We start from the raw sequence: 16,316 nt of genomic DNA, 5'->3' as shown, positions 1-16,316 counted from the left end.
ATATAATCTTTATAGAGTGATAATTCCTAATAAACGATCAATGAAGTAATAAAAATTTGGCTGCAACTTGAACAACAATCAGTGACATATGATGATATAAAATTACATTGTATGACATAAAAGATGGACAATAAATACTAAATTCATTTATTGAGCTAATCCGGCATCTTTTGCCATCAAGTAGAAAACTGATGTTTTTTCTTTTAGTAAATTTGTTGGCGAGTCGTATTCAACCATAAGACCATTATCCAAAACTATTACCCTACGGAAAAAAAATAAATAATTGACTACTATACAACAGTAATGCTTCATATGATCAAATATTGTTTAACCGTACTTGTCAGAATCCATAATGGTGTTTAGACGATGAGCAATTGTCAATACTGTACAGTCTTTGAATTCTGATCGTATAGTTGTTTGTATAAGGTCATCTGTTTCCAAATCGATTGCTGCTGTTGCTTCATCTAACACCAACAGTTTTGTCTTTCTTAACAATGCTCTTGCTAAACATACCAGTTGCCTTTGACCCACACTTAAATACAACAATAAACAAAATAATTAATCACAACTAAGTATTATTATTTAATTACTACCATAAAAAAATAAAAATAATATACCTTAAATTATCTCCTCCTTCAGACACTTCATGGTCCAAACCACCTATTAGTCCTTTGATATGCGTCTTCAAATGTGCTAGTTCTAAAGCATTCCATAACTGTTCATCCGAATTACTATTAGTTGGATCCAAATTCATTCTTATTGTTCCAGAAAATAATACTGGATCCTAACAAAAACCAATTTATCATTTGGTTTTATTTTTATTTTTTTTAATTTGTTCACAATTATTAGTCTTGATAATTAAAGGATTAATATAATAGTTACCTGTGGAATAATTGTGAGACGACTACGCAATGTATGCAATCCAATATTAGATATATCAACGCCATCGACAAAAATTGATCCTTCAGCAGCTTCAACAATACGGAATAAACTAAGAGTCAAGGAAGATTTTCCAGCTCCAGTACGTCCAACAATACCCACCTATTAATTTTTTTCATATTACAATCAATTTAACAAATTAATTAGAAATTGTATTAATAATAATCACCTTGGTACCTCCTTCTACAAATATATCTAGACCTTTCAATGCTAAATCTAATCCTTCACGATAACGCACTTTGAGATTTTTAAATTCAACTTCACCTTTAGTTGGCCAATCTTTAGGTGGCAAATTTGTTGGTACTTCCCATGGTGCTTCCTAGAATAAAAAAAAATATATACACTAATTCAAACAAATATTATTTGTTATATTACTTGAGGTGTTTCTCCATATTCTTTAATACGTTCTACTGCTACAATATTAGTTTCAACTTCAGAAGTCATGCGAACTAACCAATTAAGAGTTTGAGTGATCTTAAATAAAACAAAATTAATATTTTATAAACAAATTTTCTTTTATATATAAAAAATTTAATATAAACCTGTAGAGAATAACTGATCGACAAACCAACAATACCAGGACTTAATGTATCTCTTCCCAATACTGCGAACACCGATGCAAAAAAAATAATTAAGTTTCCAATTGTCTCTAATCTTACTGCTAACCATCTAATATAAATTAAAGTAAATTAATACCATACAACATACATTAATATCAATTAATAATACCTATTAGCCACTGTACTTGGATAGTAACAAGTTTGATTGAAATCAACTTTTTGTTCAGATTGAAGTATAAATTTGGATTCTACACCATAAGCTCGAATTGATGAAGCCCCTGTAACTGTTTCACTGAAATGTGAATAAATTGGTGAACGAGATACAGACTCAAGTCTTTTAAGTTGACGTGAAGTGGCAACATAAAACCTCTAAAAAAAATAAAATTATTTTTAAAATTAAAATGATCAAAAAAAAAAATAAAAATAATAATTACCTGTATAAAATAATATATGATGCCAATAGGAACAATCACGAAAACAAACTCAGGTGTACTGTAACTTATTACAACCAACGTCCCAATGACCTACCAACAAAAACATATATTTAACAATTGTTTTAAATTTTCAAATTCAATTTAATTTCAACATTTAATTCATACCCAAGCATATGCCAAATTATTTTAGTATAGATAGATACAAAAAGCAAAAGTCAAGAATGCAGAAATACATTTATACTTAAGAAATTATTCTTCCTCAAACATTCACATTTATTTCACTTCATAAAATCTTATACCACCATTAGTACATAATATAATTGTTTTGATAGATTTGCTAAACAGACATTTTTATTTATTTAACAAAATAAAATTACTAGAGCATAATTGTAATATAATTTAGGTACTAGAAATCTTAATTTAAATTTGAAACTATTTATTTTAAAATATTTATATAATATAAAAATTCTATATATTTTATATTTTTAACTTAACATGTTAAATTTAATATTAATTATTAAGTAAATACAATTTATTTGAATTAAATGTATCTCAAGTTTAGATTATAAAGTTAAATAGCTCTCAGCATTTTTTTTTTTTAATTATAATATTAAATTGTATAAGTTACAACAAAATCAATATATTATATTATACTAATAAATTATTTAATGAAAGGTAAAATACAAGTAGGAGTCTTATTTAAAACAACATTGCATCTATAAATTAAATTAATTAAGTATAACTTAATTAAGGTAACTTACTTAATAAAATATTAATTTGTAAATATGTATATGTATATCAAATACTTATACATACATTGTAAATTAATGAAATATATAAATTAAATACTAAATTATTTATAAGTATATTTTATTTTTAAGTATTTATTTATTTAATTATATACCTTATTTATAAAATAAATTATCTTTAGGTTACAAAAATTAAACTCATATTTTGATAGCAAGATTATTGCCCAGAATATTGTAAAAAGTAAGTACATAATAGTGTAGTAATTTACAACGAAATGCATTACCCATGAGCAGTTAATATAATAAGGAGATTAAATTAGTTATTAAGAAAAATCAGAGTTTAATAAAGCGAAACAGTCAATAAATATACATAATGAAAAAAAATATAACGTACATCCATAAAACAATAAACTGTATCTGATATCTGTTGAGAAAGATTGTCAATAACTTCTACATCACTTGAGAAACGAGACAATATTCGACCAGTTGGAGTAGCATCAAAAAATCTCATCGGGTTTCGAAAAACATTTCCTGCCATGTAATTATGCAACATGACAGATGCCTTCCATGCGCCCAAACACAAGCATAAATCAGCAAAAAATTCAAATAGCCCTGTAAATATTGAGAATAATCTATGATCTCCTGTGGAACCCAATGACAGCCGTACCAAATTAATTATTGAATAAATATACATATTGAAACATTTAACGTTAAAAAATATTTAAAATGTCTTGTCTTGTGGATCATTTTACAACTATATACAACATAAAATATATATTATTATGTGTTTTATATTATGTTTCTTATTCAAAAGAAGAATAATAATATTAATACACCAATACACAAATTTCTTTATATAGATGTACATACAATGAATAAGAATAATATAGATATAGATACAAATAATTAAAGAATTATGTCTAACTTCTTTTCCTCAAATATTTAGTTAAAATGTTCTACTTTGACAGATTTATGAATAATAAATTGAATATTCTCTATTAATACATAATAATAAATAATACATATAATAAATAATAAATATATAAAGAATATCTAAATAAATATTGATATAAATAATAAAAAAAAAAAAAACAAACAAATTTTTAAGTACGGCAATAACTGGTAGAGGATAATTGTTAATATCCTACAATAAGTAGTTCAATTATTACATAAAATACAACTATTAGTAATGATAATAAAACTAGTTAATGAAATTTATAATAATAAATTAAAAATAATATATCCTATACATTTAATATTTTTAATAAAACTATGTTACTTATTATAAAAATAGTTCAAAACATTAACAAAACAAAATAAATAACAAAACAAATAAGTTCTCTCATAATAGGAAAAGTCAAGGTTAGAGGAACACTCTAATATTATATCTAATAATATTCTTTAAAAATTAGGTTAAAACATGTTTCTATCATGCATAAGCAGTGAAAATTAACAAAACAAATAATAAAAGCTATAAGAGATAAATTATATACAGATAGTAGAGAAGAATTACAAAAAAGTACACTTATAAGCTTCACTTTAATCATATCAACTACATTTTATATCCAATTTAAAAAATATTTTTTCTATTAATTTATATAATAATATAATATTATTTATTTAGTACTCACAAGCATAGTAACATTTTTAGTAATTTAAATTTTTTTTTTTATTTTTTTTTTCCAAGAATAATGCATTTCTGTTGTACCAAAATGAGAGCATTTACTTCATAAATCATACCATGTACTAGTGGAAGAAGTTAATATTATCCTATTCACTTACCATAATCAGACATCTATTCCATGACAGCAATATTGGAGGCAATGTTATATCAATAGTATCAACATCTTTTGCAACTCTATTTAATATTCGCCCCGTAGGCGTAACATTAAAGAAGCTCATTTTTGCGTGCATAATAGTCTTAAGCATGCTGTCATGCAAAATTTGAGAAGCTTTCAGACAACCAACATATAATGTGGTTGTACCAAATACTACTGTTAACACTGCAAAATGATTGGTAAAATATATTAATAGAAGCGAAAGGAAGAATTGAAATCTGAAAACCTTTAATGAAGTAAGTTTATGTAGAAAAAACTTTCTCACACTTGTTACAATTAAAATAAATAATCTCAGTTATCGAGTGCAACACCTTAAGCCAATAGACAAAAAATAAAAATTCAATATTTAAAATATATAATACATATTAAAGATGTATTATATATATTATGCGATAATTATTATATTTATGATTTCATAACTGACTATGTTCAATACTTAAATTCAAATGAAATGTAACACAAAAATTAAATCATCATAAATTATAATCATATAGATTAACATATAGAAAACCATCAACAAATATAACAACTTTATTATTTAATGTATTATTAAAATGTCCCTTACTGTTTTTAATAGTCATATACAAAATCACAAATAAAATAATAGAAAATGTTAATACATTTTTATTATGTAAGCTATAACCATTACGACCCAATAGCTTTCAAGATATAAGTTGTTAGTAGTAGAATTAAGTTGAGTAGCCATATAAATATTATCAATTATACACAAATCATTTAAATTGTTTACAACAATTGCAAAAATATTACTGAATTTGTTGTGTAATCAAATATTTATTAAATGCAATTAAAATACCAAAAAATAGTTCAGTAGTAATTATTATAAAGATTAATTCCCACGTAATGAATGTCACTCAAAAATTTAAATTACACTTACAATGCAGTTAATAATATTTACACGGCAATCTACATAGATATTCCATAAATACTAATATAAAAATCTTGTACACAGCGAACTACAAACATATTGTATGAATACTAAAAATACTACTAATAAAGCTTTTCATAAATTACAATAGTAAAAAAAAGCATCACTATACCAAATTAAGAAGAATGAGAAAGAAATAAAGAGTAAAAATTTTAAAGAGTAAATATTTTATAACTACATTTACAAATAAAAACAAAGCATTAAGTATTAAATTATTTATTTATTAATCAGAACTAAGATTGCATAGTAGTTTTTACTTTTTATAGTTAACTATTTGTTTAGGTTATTGACCTAAGAAAAAAAAAAATAGACATTAAAGTTTTAAGTTTGAGAAGTTTGAGTAAAAGCAATTAAATAGACCAGATATTATTTAAATTATCATAAAACAAAAATTTCAATAAAAGTATTCTTCATAAAATACAATTAAACTTCTTAATAAAGGAATATAACTTTGAACAAACAAATTTTTTAAATGTATAGAACACATATTGAAAAATAAACATGTTTAAAATTTAAATCCGAATAAATAAAGATTATTTGTTGCATATATATATATTTCTTTTTTGAGGATAAAATTAAAAAATCTCTTATTGCCCTATACAATGTATAGGTTTATATTTACTCAAAACATACATACTTAGTTTCAAAGTTAATAATAAAAAATACTATAAAATCTGAATCCTGATTATAAAATATTAATTATGTTATAAAAATTATTTGCACACAAATTAATATAAAAATTCATTTTAATCCGAATTTACCGAAAATACAGTTTGAATAGTTGATCTTATAGTGAATGGCAAAACATTATCAATAGTATCAATGTCCTTAGATACTCTATTCAATATACGACCAATAGGTGTTGTATCAAACAGGCTTAGTGGATTCTTGAATATTCGTTCATTGATCAATTGATATAACTTTTCAGCAGCAACTACTGTGCCTAACGATAAAGCGATTGCTGCTGTCACCGTCGAAAAAACTATACCAAATCAAAAATATTTAAAATAAACTAGAATAATACATGAAATAAGTTATGTTAATACAAAAAATAAATTTGTATTCTTACGAACATCATAAAAGTTATGATTTATAACTAACAAAATAAATAAATACATATAAATTTAAAAAAATTGTTATATCATGTTATTTAATGGTACAAATATGAGTTAATTAATAATACTCATATGTTTATAACGTTAACACAAACCAGTCCAAACATGAATATTATTGTTTCTTTATACCATACCTTAATTTATATAATTCATAACTCTAATAAAATACTATTTTCAAGCAACTTACTTAATCATTTTTACTCAAATAAATTAAGTTACCATTAACTAAATTGGAATTAACCAATAATTTAACATTTAACTAAAAATATAATTTCCTATTAAATTATTTTCTTAATATCCAAAACCATGTGTTAATATAGTTAATATTTTTATTACACAGAAAAAGCTTAACATTTTCAAACTGAAATAATTAGAAAAACAAAGTTGATAAATTAAAATGATTATCAATTGACAATAATTAAAATAGTATCTAAATTCTAAATCAATAGATTTATCTATTGGACACTGTCCAGTGACAGAGTGCAAGGCTATTGAACATATATACTGACCACAGAAACCATTCGGTAATTTAGTAAACCCACTCGAAATACAACTATCAGATAGAAAAGGGTAGTGATGTAAACTATCCAATAATCAAATGTAAAATAAAATAATCTAATGAAAAATGAAAACTTATTTAGTTTAACTAACATACAATTTTGATTAGCTATTAAAACAAAATTAAAATAATATCATTGTATGTATTTATATTTTTATCATCAAAATTATTTCTTATAAATTAAAATTCTATCAAATTATTTTCTATATACTTAAATACTCCTTTGATGACTATACATTTTAAGTTATTTAATATTTACATATACACTCAATTGAATAGTAATCAAAAGTATAATACAATTAATTCACCTTAAAATTCTAATACAAGTTTAAAACAAAAATTAACCATAGAATTTCATATAAAATAAATAATTATCATTATAAGAATATAGAAACTTACCTTGACCAAATCCAAGTAGTCCGTAAACAGATAAATACAAATTTCTTTTACTTATATCTTCTTTTCCATTAATATGAGCACTGTTATCATTAGACCATATTGATAGCCAGATATTAGACGAAATTGAAAATCCTTGGAATATAATACTTAGTACGATTGTAGTTATATACAAAACTGGTCCAATTGACTTCAAATAATGAGCATAAACTTCCCATTTTACCTAAATTCAAAAATTAAGTTATAAAAAAAATATGTCACAATCTGAATATAATCATATTTACATTGCCTGTTTCTGACTTTTCTACTTCAATAAGTTTAGCTTGCTGTTCTATAACAGGTTGAGGAGTGTTTTTTTCAGAATCAATAGATCTTTGTCTAAAATTTAAATTTTATTAAAAATCAATACATACATGATTATAAATACAAAATTTTTTAAATGAAACCTTTGCATTGAAGCATTAGAATTTGATTCACTTCTTTGCCGGACATATTTTTCTTTTAAATCTGCTGGTGCATCTTCTAGTAATTTATCAATTTCTAAAAAAAAAAAAATATTTAATGTACCATTATTGCTCATTAAATATTAAATTTCAACACAATTAGATTATTTTTATTACCAATTTCATCATCTTTATCAATACTTTGGTCTTGCATATGCAGTATCAGGAAATCAGCAAAATCCCCTTTTTTATCAAGTAATTCTTTATATGTGCCAGACTCTGATATTTTCCCATCTTTTAAAACTACAATAAGGTCTACATCTCTAAGATATGTAACACTATGAGTAACCAAAACTCTAGTCTAAAATTATAAAAAAAAAATTCAAGTTTATAAAATTTAATTAATTTGATAAATTATAATTAACTACCTTTTTACGCAATAATCCTGTAGGTCCAATAACTTTTTCAAAAATATGTTTCCCCACATGTGAATCAACAGCACTTAATGGATCATCTAAGAAATATATATCACTTTCTTTGTAAACAGCTCTTGCTAAGCTTACTCTTTGTTTTTGACCTCCACTTAAATTTATGCCCTAAGAAAAATAGTTTATTAATTTTAAAAATTTGTTTTTCAATTTTTTTTAATATTTTTATAATTGATATTTCAAACATACTTTTTCGCCTATTTCAGTTTTATCACCAGCTGGTAGCATTTGGAAGTCAGCTCTCAATGCACATGCATCAATAACTTTATTATAAGCTCTTTCATTTGATGACTGACCAAATAAAATATTATCTTTCAGAGATGAATTTTGAATCCAAGCTTGCTGTGGTACATATGCTATTGATCCCTAAAAAATGATTTATTAATGTTATTCAAAACATACATTTTAACCCACTTACTTTAGTATTAATTCTACCAGAAGTTTTATCCATTTCACCAAGAAAAGCAGACACCAAAGAACTTTTACCAGAACCAACAGTGCCAACTACAGCAACCAACTGTCCAGATGAGATTCGCAAGTTTATGTTTTTTAATGTAGGTTCTTCAGTTGGTTCACCCCATGTGAATGTACCATTTTCAATAACAAGTGGATCCTCTGCAAATCATTATTAAAATTAATCATCAGTTTGTAAATTAACTATAAATATATTATATACTTTCATCGGAATCATGAGTGACAGAATCTGGATCTAATTCTTCAGAATTCATAAATTTATTAATTCTCTTGATAGATACACTAGACTGTAAAATATTAATAATGCATTAAATGATATTTATAAAAATATATAAGTCATAAATAGCATACTTGAACCAAATTTGACACAAACATCGGTAGCATTGATAAGGGGAAACGTAAAATGTTGAATAGAGACAAAGAAACAAATGCAGTTTGTGCATCTAATATATGGGTATCGTCAGATAATACATATACAGCAAAAGTTACCAATGAAACCTAAAAGTAAAAATTACAGCATGATCATAAATAACTATATAAATATATACACACATAATTAATAGAAAATATAAATTTTTAAATATTAATATAAACTAATGGTAATTTGAACTTGTATGTACCAAAAATGGAGCACAAGCCCAAATAAATGAAGTAGCTGCATTTAAGTAAGCTGCAGTACGAAGAACTTTAATTTCTTTTCCTCGGATGTCCAATACTTTTTGTTCAAAACTTGGTTCCCAAGCGTATAATTTTAAGACCTAAAAATATAAACAAATTAATAGTGATCCTATCTAATAAAAATAATATTACTTTAATTCCAGAAAGAATTTCATTCATTAATTTAACTCTTTGATCTTTATTTTTCATTTGTTTGATTTGAAGATTTCTTGCTTTAGCAGCAACAACACCGTTTATTGGTATCAAAACAATCATCACAAATAAACCAGCAAGTACGCTGGGTCCTAATGATTGCCATAAAAAGTAAATTGCAAGAGCAATTTGGAATGGAGCAGACCAAACCATATTCAAATAGGTAGTCAAATCGACAAATCTATGAGCATCAACTGCCATCAAATTCACTATTTCACCCACAGTAAATGTTTTTCTAGCTGTATTTGAAATTCTTAAAGCCTTTTAAATATATAAAATAACATTAGATTATTTTAAATTAAAATGAGTATAAAAATGTATCCAATTGTTAAAAAAATAAACAATATTTTACCTTTCGATAAATAGCAGAGGTAAGTACAGTTCGAATACGCAAACCAACAAGATACATACGATGAAAATACTGCGACAATATCAATGTTTGTAATGTTGCAGTTAACATCATAAGAAAAACATAAAAATAACCTCTCCATAATGGCTCACCTTTATCTCCTACAAATGCTATCATATATCTGCAAATAACATATTTTAAATATTTAACTCATTAATTATTTGTTCTTAAGGCAATTTTAATAAATACTTACTTAAGAACTTGGGGACTGACAAAAACTAAACAATCTTCAATAATTTTTAGAAATGACCCAAATAAAAATGTACGACCAAATGATTTACATAAAGCAGGGAGAATCGATGCTTCTTTATGATTTTTACTATCATGAGTAATTCTTGAATATTCTGTAGGTGATATTTCAATACTTCCATCAGATTTATGTTTAATGTATGATGCTTTTGCAGTATCTAATAACCTATAAAATATTTATTTATAATTTCTGCAAATGTAACAATAAAAAATATACTCTTTATTCATAACAAATATTAATAGTTTTGATGAAATTCAAATTCAAGATCAAATCAAAAACTATGTATTTAACTTTGGAAAAAAATGGTTAGGTATTAATTACAACTTTTCTTCAACAAAAATAGATTTAGTAGGGTCCAACAATTTATCACAAAAATATTAATATAAAATATAAAATTTACTTACTTAGCTTTAATTAAAGAACGTTCCCAATGTTTATCAAAGATAGGGACTATTACTCTTGAACTATCTTCATGATTCATACTCCACAAATCTTTAGTATCTAAAGGATGTTTATAACCAGTCCATGCTAATTCATCAAACCATGAAAATAATAAGCGTGATGGATATGATGCTTTCATTTCAGGACACGGTTTCTAAAAATTGATTTATTGTTTTTAAAGATATAAATCTGGAGATTTACTTAAAATGCTAAATATAACTTACTTCAACAGGAGGATAATTTGATAGCCTAGGTTCAGAATCAGCAAAGAAATTTAAAACAAACTGTATCAAAACAAGAGGGTAGTATACCATGTAACTTATTAATGGATATTTTTCTATTGGTGACTAAATATAAATAAAAATATCATTGTTAATATTCCAAAATAATTTAACAAGTATTAACAATAAAATGTATTACATCTGAATAAGCTTGTCGAAATTCTGTTCGATATTGAACTGCACCAAAAATTGCTAAGAATAACCAAAACAAAAATATTAATCCAGATGATCTTAAACCTCTTGCACGGTTGGCACTAATTAAAACCATTACAAATCCCTAAAAATAAATTTATAGATAAATTATAAATATTTTATAAACCACTAAAACAAACACAACAAAAATAAGTTAATTATTTTCTTTTGGTAGTTTAAAAAACTAAATATAAGAGTCACTATTTTAAACAAAGGTAATATATATATTGAATGAATATTACCAAGGATTTAAATACTTTAAAATGTTTAAAAGAATAAATATATTAAAATCAACTTATTGACATCAATTATCAATATATTAAAAAAATTAAATGAATTTAATAACACTTACAAATGTAATTAGTTTTACTAATGGTGTATAAAAATCCACAGAATATATGGGCATCCCAGAGGAATACTGAACTATTGCATACACAATATCGAGTATTGAAAGAAGACATAATATAGCTGCGCCAGCCTAAATAATAATAAAATCAAATTCATAGTTAATAAATTAGTTTTTATTATTAATCAATATTAATAAGTTATAATATTTAAATATTAAAATAAAAATTAACCTTGTAAAAAAAAAAACAATTATGTATTTATAAACATTGTTAAAATACTTTGACAGTAATCAAAAATAAAACATTTACAAATCCCAAGTAAAAAATATCCTTTTATTATTTAGAGAATACATTTTGATCTACATCAACTAAAATTATAAAGAAATATGATAACAATTCTTTAATATTGAAATTAATAGTAATATTTTAGTTCACATAATAAACTAAATATATTTATTAAAAATACTATTATAATTAATAAAATTATATACCTATACATATTAAATTATATTACGGTAGAACCTCAATTATCCAGGGTAATGAAGTAAATCATAGTCTTTCTCAGAAACTTAGCATTTAACAAATTTCAAATTAATTTATTTATTATAACATTTTAAGTATTCAATTTTTGTATTATGCAATTTGAAATGATTTTTTCTTAATTTACTTCAAATTTTTTTTGAATTTGTGATATCATACATATCAACAGTTCAAAAGGATATCAACTATTTCCATAAATCTAATTATAATATAGACTACACATTGTTTATTAAACTTACTTACATACTTTAACATATGTACAATATACTCTTTACAAATGCCTATACTTTTGTTACATACAAATTTTTAGAAGAATAAGAAAGGTTAATCCCAAAAGATAATCAAGGTTCTACTATATACTAAAATTATTTAATTCAATTCAACCGTATTAATATAATTTATTTGTTTTTAAAAATATTAAAAATACATAGGTACGAGTTACAATATTTATTAATTAATTTTTTCATTTTATAAATATTGAATGAATAAGAAATATTTGATAATAACTAATCTAAATATTTTAAAATATGAATTAAGTGTTATCAAGTTTAAAACATGTAACTAAAAAAAAAATGAATGTATAAATGAAAAATTAAAGTTTTAAAGTGATAAGTTATTTTAGACTGTATGGTAGTAAAATAACCAAGGACAGTAAAAAATTTCCGTTGACCTATTTAATTTATAACCCACAAAAGTATAGTGAAGAACAATAAAATAATACCAAAAAGCACAAAATATTGATAGTATTACATTAAATATTGTTATATTTTTGTATTATAAAAGTTGAAATCTAATTTACAATCATTAATACAATTAAATAATTTTTTAATGAAATAATTTTAGAAGGTACTCAATACATAAAATATAATAATACATACACTAAAATAAATTACTAAGATTTCAAAAATTAAATATTTTTAATTAAATTAAGACAAATAATAACACCTTTTTTTGTTCATATTAATATTATACAATTTTTTTTCAGGAATTTCTCTTTAATTCTTTGCAATAATTTGTTTAAATAGTTATTTATTATACATATATTGTATTTATTATTATTATTATTTACAACTGAGATAATAATTTTGATTCTATACAATTTCTGATAAAATTAGAGTGAATACCTATTATTATCATTATTTAAAGCTATACAGAAAGCATAAAAAAAACACAATTCAACAAATATTAAAAATAAAAAGGTAGGTAATAAAATTAATTAATTGTCTTTTGACTGTTTAAATTATTGAGAAAAGAATCAAATAATGTCAAACTATAATTTTAAGTTTAAAAAAAAATGTCTATTCATAATATACTTAAATATTTTAAATAAAATATCTAGTTAAAGAATTGAGATTTATATATCTTGAATCATTATTCAATAACACGATATTAATAATAAATATTCTCTAATACAAACATTAGGTAATTTACTAAACTTTGATACAGTAATTACAATAAAGAATAAATATGTATAATAATAATACTATAAACAAATGTCTGTATTACATAAATATAAAACACAACACAGCATAAATATTCTAGAATATTTTAACTATTGCAAAAATAAAACTGTAATTTTACAATATCATATGAATAAAACCATTTTTTAATATTATTCATATTTTACTTATACTTTTATTCACCACAAAAATTAAAAATTTATTATACCTAGAATTGAAATTAAAGCATCATGTATTATAAAAAATACCAAAGATCAGTGATTTATCATTCTAATATACCTATGTATAATATTGTTTAAATGCTATTTTCTGTTCTTGATAGATCAATTTAAATTTGAAGCATTTTAATGTATTAAATAAAAATTAAATTAAAAAAGAAGTATTTTTAAAAGCTAAAATAAAACATCCTATATGAGATAAAAAATAATTATAATTACATTACATGGAATAAAATAATTTAATTTTATTATAGAAAATATTTATATTTAATAAATTTTAATAATATTACAATAAAATTACTTATTATCATATAAATAACATTTACAACATATTTGTTAACTAGGAGTCAGCATCTTCATTTGTAGGAAAAAGTCAATTTTTTAAAAAGTTACAAAACCATGATGTCTAAAGAACCGCAGGTTGCCAATCTTTGATGTAAACAATGAAGTAACCAGTATATATTTTAAAGCATTTTTTTTTTATTTACCTATGATTATTGTAAATCACATAATAAATTAAATATTTAATACCATATATAATTGGATACTTAAAAATTATCTTACGGGGAAGATGTTTATTAATTCATTAAACTAAGTAAATATGAAATAAATTAAAATTAAAAACCACAAATAACAATTAATTATTATTTCAAACTACAGTTCAACGGTAATCAAAAATGTAGAATAAAAACCTAAGTAAGCTACATAAATCATATTTATATTTGATGACTGATAGTCTCTTTAAATATTTTTATAGTAGATAAAAATTGCAGGACTTATGGGTTAAAATTTTGACAGTTAAAGTCTATGTAATAAAATTTCATTAATTAACTAAAATCATGTACTATTTACATTGTTATACAGCCTAAGTAAATATTATATATTATTTTTTATTTTAGTACCTACATACAGTCAATAAATACGATTTTACAATAAGCATATTTGATGATTTATATATTATTCACTTGATTGACATGGGGAAGTAATCACCCAGTAGAAAAGATGGGTTAATTATTATAGATCCCCATTAACCTTTTAAACCGATTTTCTAGGATAGATTCGGAGTACAGATTATTGGATTAGAATAGTTAGAAAAGACGGGCATGTAAAAATAACATCAAATAGTTTGATTTTATGTTGATATAATCAAGAAAAATATTTAATTCAGGACTAATTATTGCATAAAGACCTTGATAACAGATAAGCACATTCTTATCTACATAACCTGTACTTCTCTCCAAGTAATTTAATCTTAAATCTATAATCCATTGTTACTAAGAAAAATAGTTAACATACCAGTTTTGATAAATTGAGCCAGTTCCATGGTATGTCCCTGTATTGACTGTGTAACAAATAATATATTTCTAACGGGGAGAATAACCATAGGAATAGGCACGGGGCCCAAATAAGTACAGTCTTTTCAAAACACAGCGTAACATCGGGATCTGTGGTGTTCCACGATAGATTGTTGTCCTGAAAAACAAAAATAATTTGAACGAATTAGTGATGTTAATCCAATCGTAGGATATCCAATAGATTTTATCCCAAGCAAGAGTCGAAAGCGCAAAAGTTATGCCAAGTTGGGAAATATGTGGAATTAATTTTAAACAAAGGTAATGTTAGGTACGTGGCATTTGGTAAACAAATACCGTACGAATATTACTAGACTTCGTACGCAGACCGACATACCCAAAAAGGCGAACCGCAAAACCGTTCAACATCGGCCAACTCCATATAAATACCGAAGTTGATGCGTAACAAGAAACCAACTGATAAAATTCAAAATATGAACGTTACACGAGCGTGATAGAAATATTGTTGATAATGTTCTTGGTGCACGAGCCGGTGGTTCAGATCGTACGGATCGGCGGTAACGTAAGATTTTACAGGGGCAGACGATTGAAACGGTGACGGGAAATGGAATAAAACCGAGTGTACAGAAACGTTTCACGGACGACGGTGACGGGGTGAACGAGGTTAGGGAAAAACGTGCGACGCGAGACGGCTTCAGCAGGTGCGCAACGATTTTACGTAATATCGAGTAAGAACTGTGCCGTTTTGCATAACACACAACAACGGCGTTATTATTAGACGAAATCGGTGCGCCGGACAAAGGACCGGCAACGGGAATTCCGGCGTGTACGCTGTATTGTTATTATTAGTGTTGCATTGCGAAGAACGACGGACGACGGTCGGCGATAACGCGCGGGCACGAACTGAACACAACGGACGATCAGCGGCGGCGGCGAGCAGTCGTCGAACGTGATGTTGCGGCCGACGATGATCGCGTTCCGTTCGCCGGCGATTGCAATGCGTGCGCGCACGTACGGCGTCGGTGCGGGTGCCAGTAGGTTATATTTTATTTAC

At 24.7% G+C, this 16,316-nt stretch overlaps 1 protein-coding gene across 2 annotated transcripts; it reads right to left on the bottom strand.

Annotated features, from left to right (window-relative positions):
* Positions 1 to 131: 131 nt before the first annotated feature.
* Positions 132 to 16,263, bottom strand: LOC112683596 (multidrug resistance-associated protein 1). Of its 2 annotated transcripts, none has more exons than XM_025554691.1 (29): positions 15,639 to 16,262; positions 15,246 to 15,422; positions 11,737 to 11,862; positions 11,332 to 11,469; positions 11,136 to 11,258; positions 10,875 to 11,065; positions 10,414 to 10,635; positions 10,164 to 10,341; positions 9,752 to 10,072; positions 9,562 to 9,699; positions 9,293 to 9,439; positions 9,144 to 9,228; positions 8,886 to 9,082; positions 8,657 to 8,833; positions 8,408 to 8,575; positions 8,157 to 8,340; positions 7,983 to 8,076; positions 7,821 to 7,914; positions 7,540 to 7,759; positions 6,228 to 6,448; positions 1,934 to 2,023; positions 1,669 to 1,868; positions 1,482 to 1,608; positions 1,315 to 1,413; positions 1,109 to 1,258; positions 883 to 1,041; positions 618 to 784; positions 338 to 532; positions 132 to 262 (listed from the first exon to the last, which is right to left on the bottom strand). In XM_025554691.1, exons 1-29 carry the CDS (start codon positions 15,681 to 15,683, stop codon positions 148 to 150), a joined length of 4,548 nt encoding a protein of 1,515 aa, XP_025410476.1. In that variant the 5' UTR covers positions 15,684 to 16,262; the 3' UTR covers positions 132 to 147. The 2 variants fall into 2 exon arrangements, with proteins under 2 accessions (XP_025410476.1, XP_025410477.1); XM_025554692.1 differs by lacking the exon at positions 6,228 to 6,448 and adding an exon at positions 3,077 to 3,294 and having other exon boundaries at positions 148 to 262; positions 15,639 to 16,263.
* Positions 16,264 to 16,316: the final 53 nt, after the last annotated feature.

This window comes from Sipha flava, unplaced genomic scaffold (assembly GCF_003268045.1).
Source record: "Sipha flava isolate LNK unplaced genomic scaffold, YSA_version1 230_pilon_pilon, whole genome shotgun sequence".
In the NCBI taxonomy this organism is placed as follows: Eukaryota; Metazoa; Arthropoda; class Insecta; order Hemiptera; family Aphididae; genus Sipha; species Sipha flava.
This window is presented reverse-complemented; position numbering and strand designations above follow the sequence as displayed.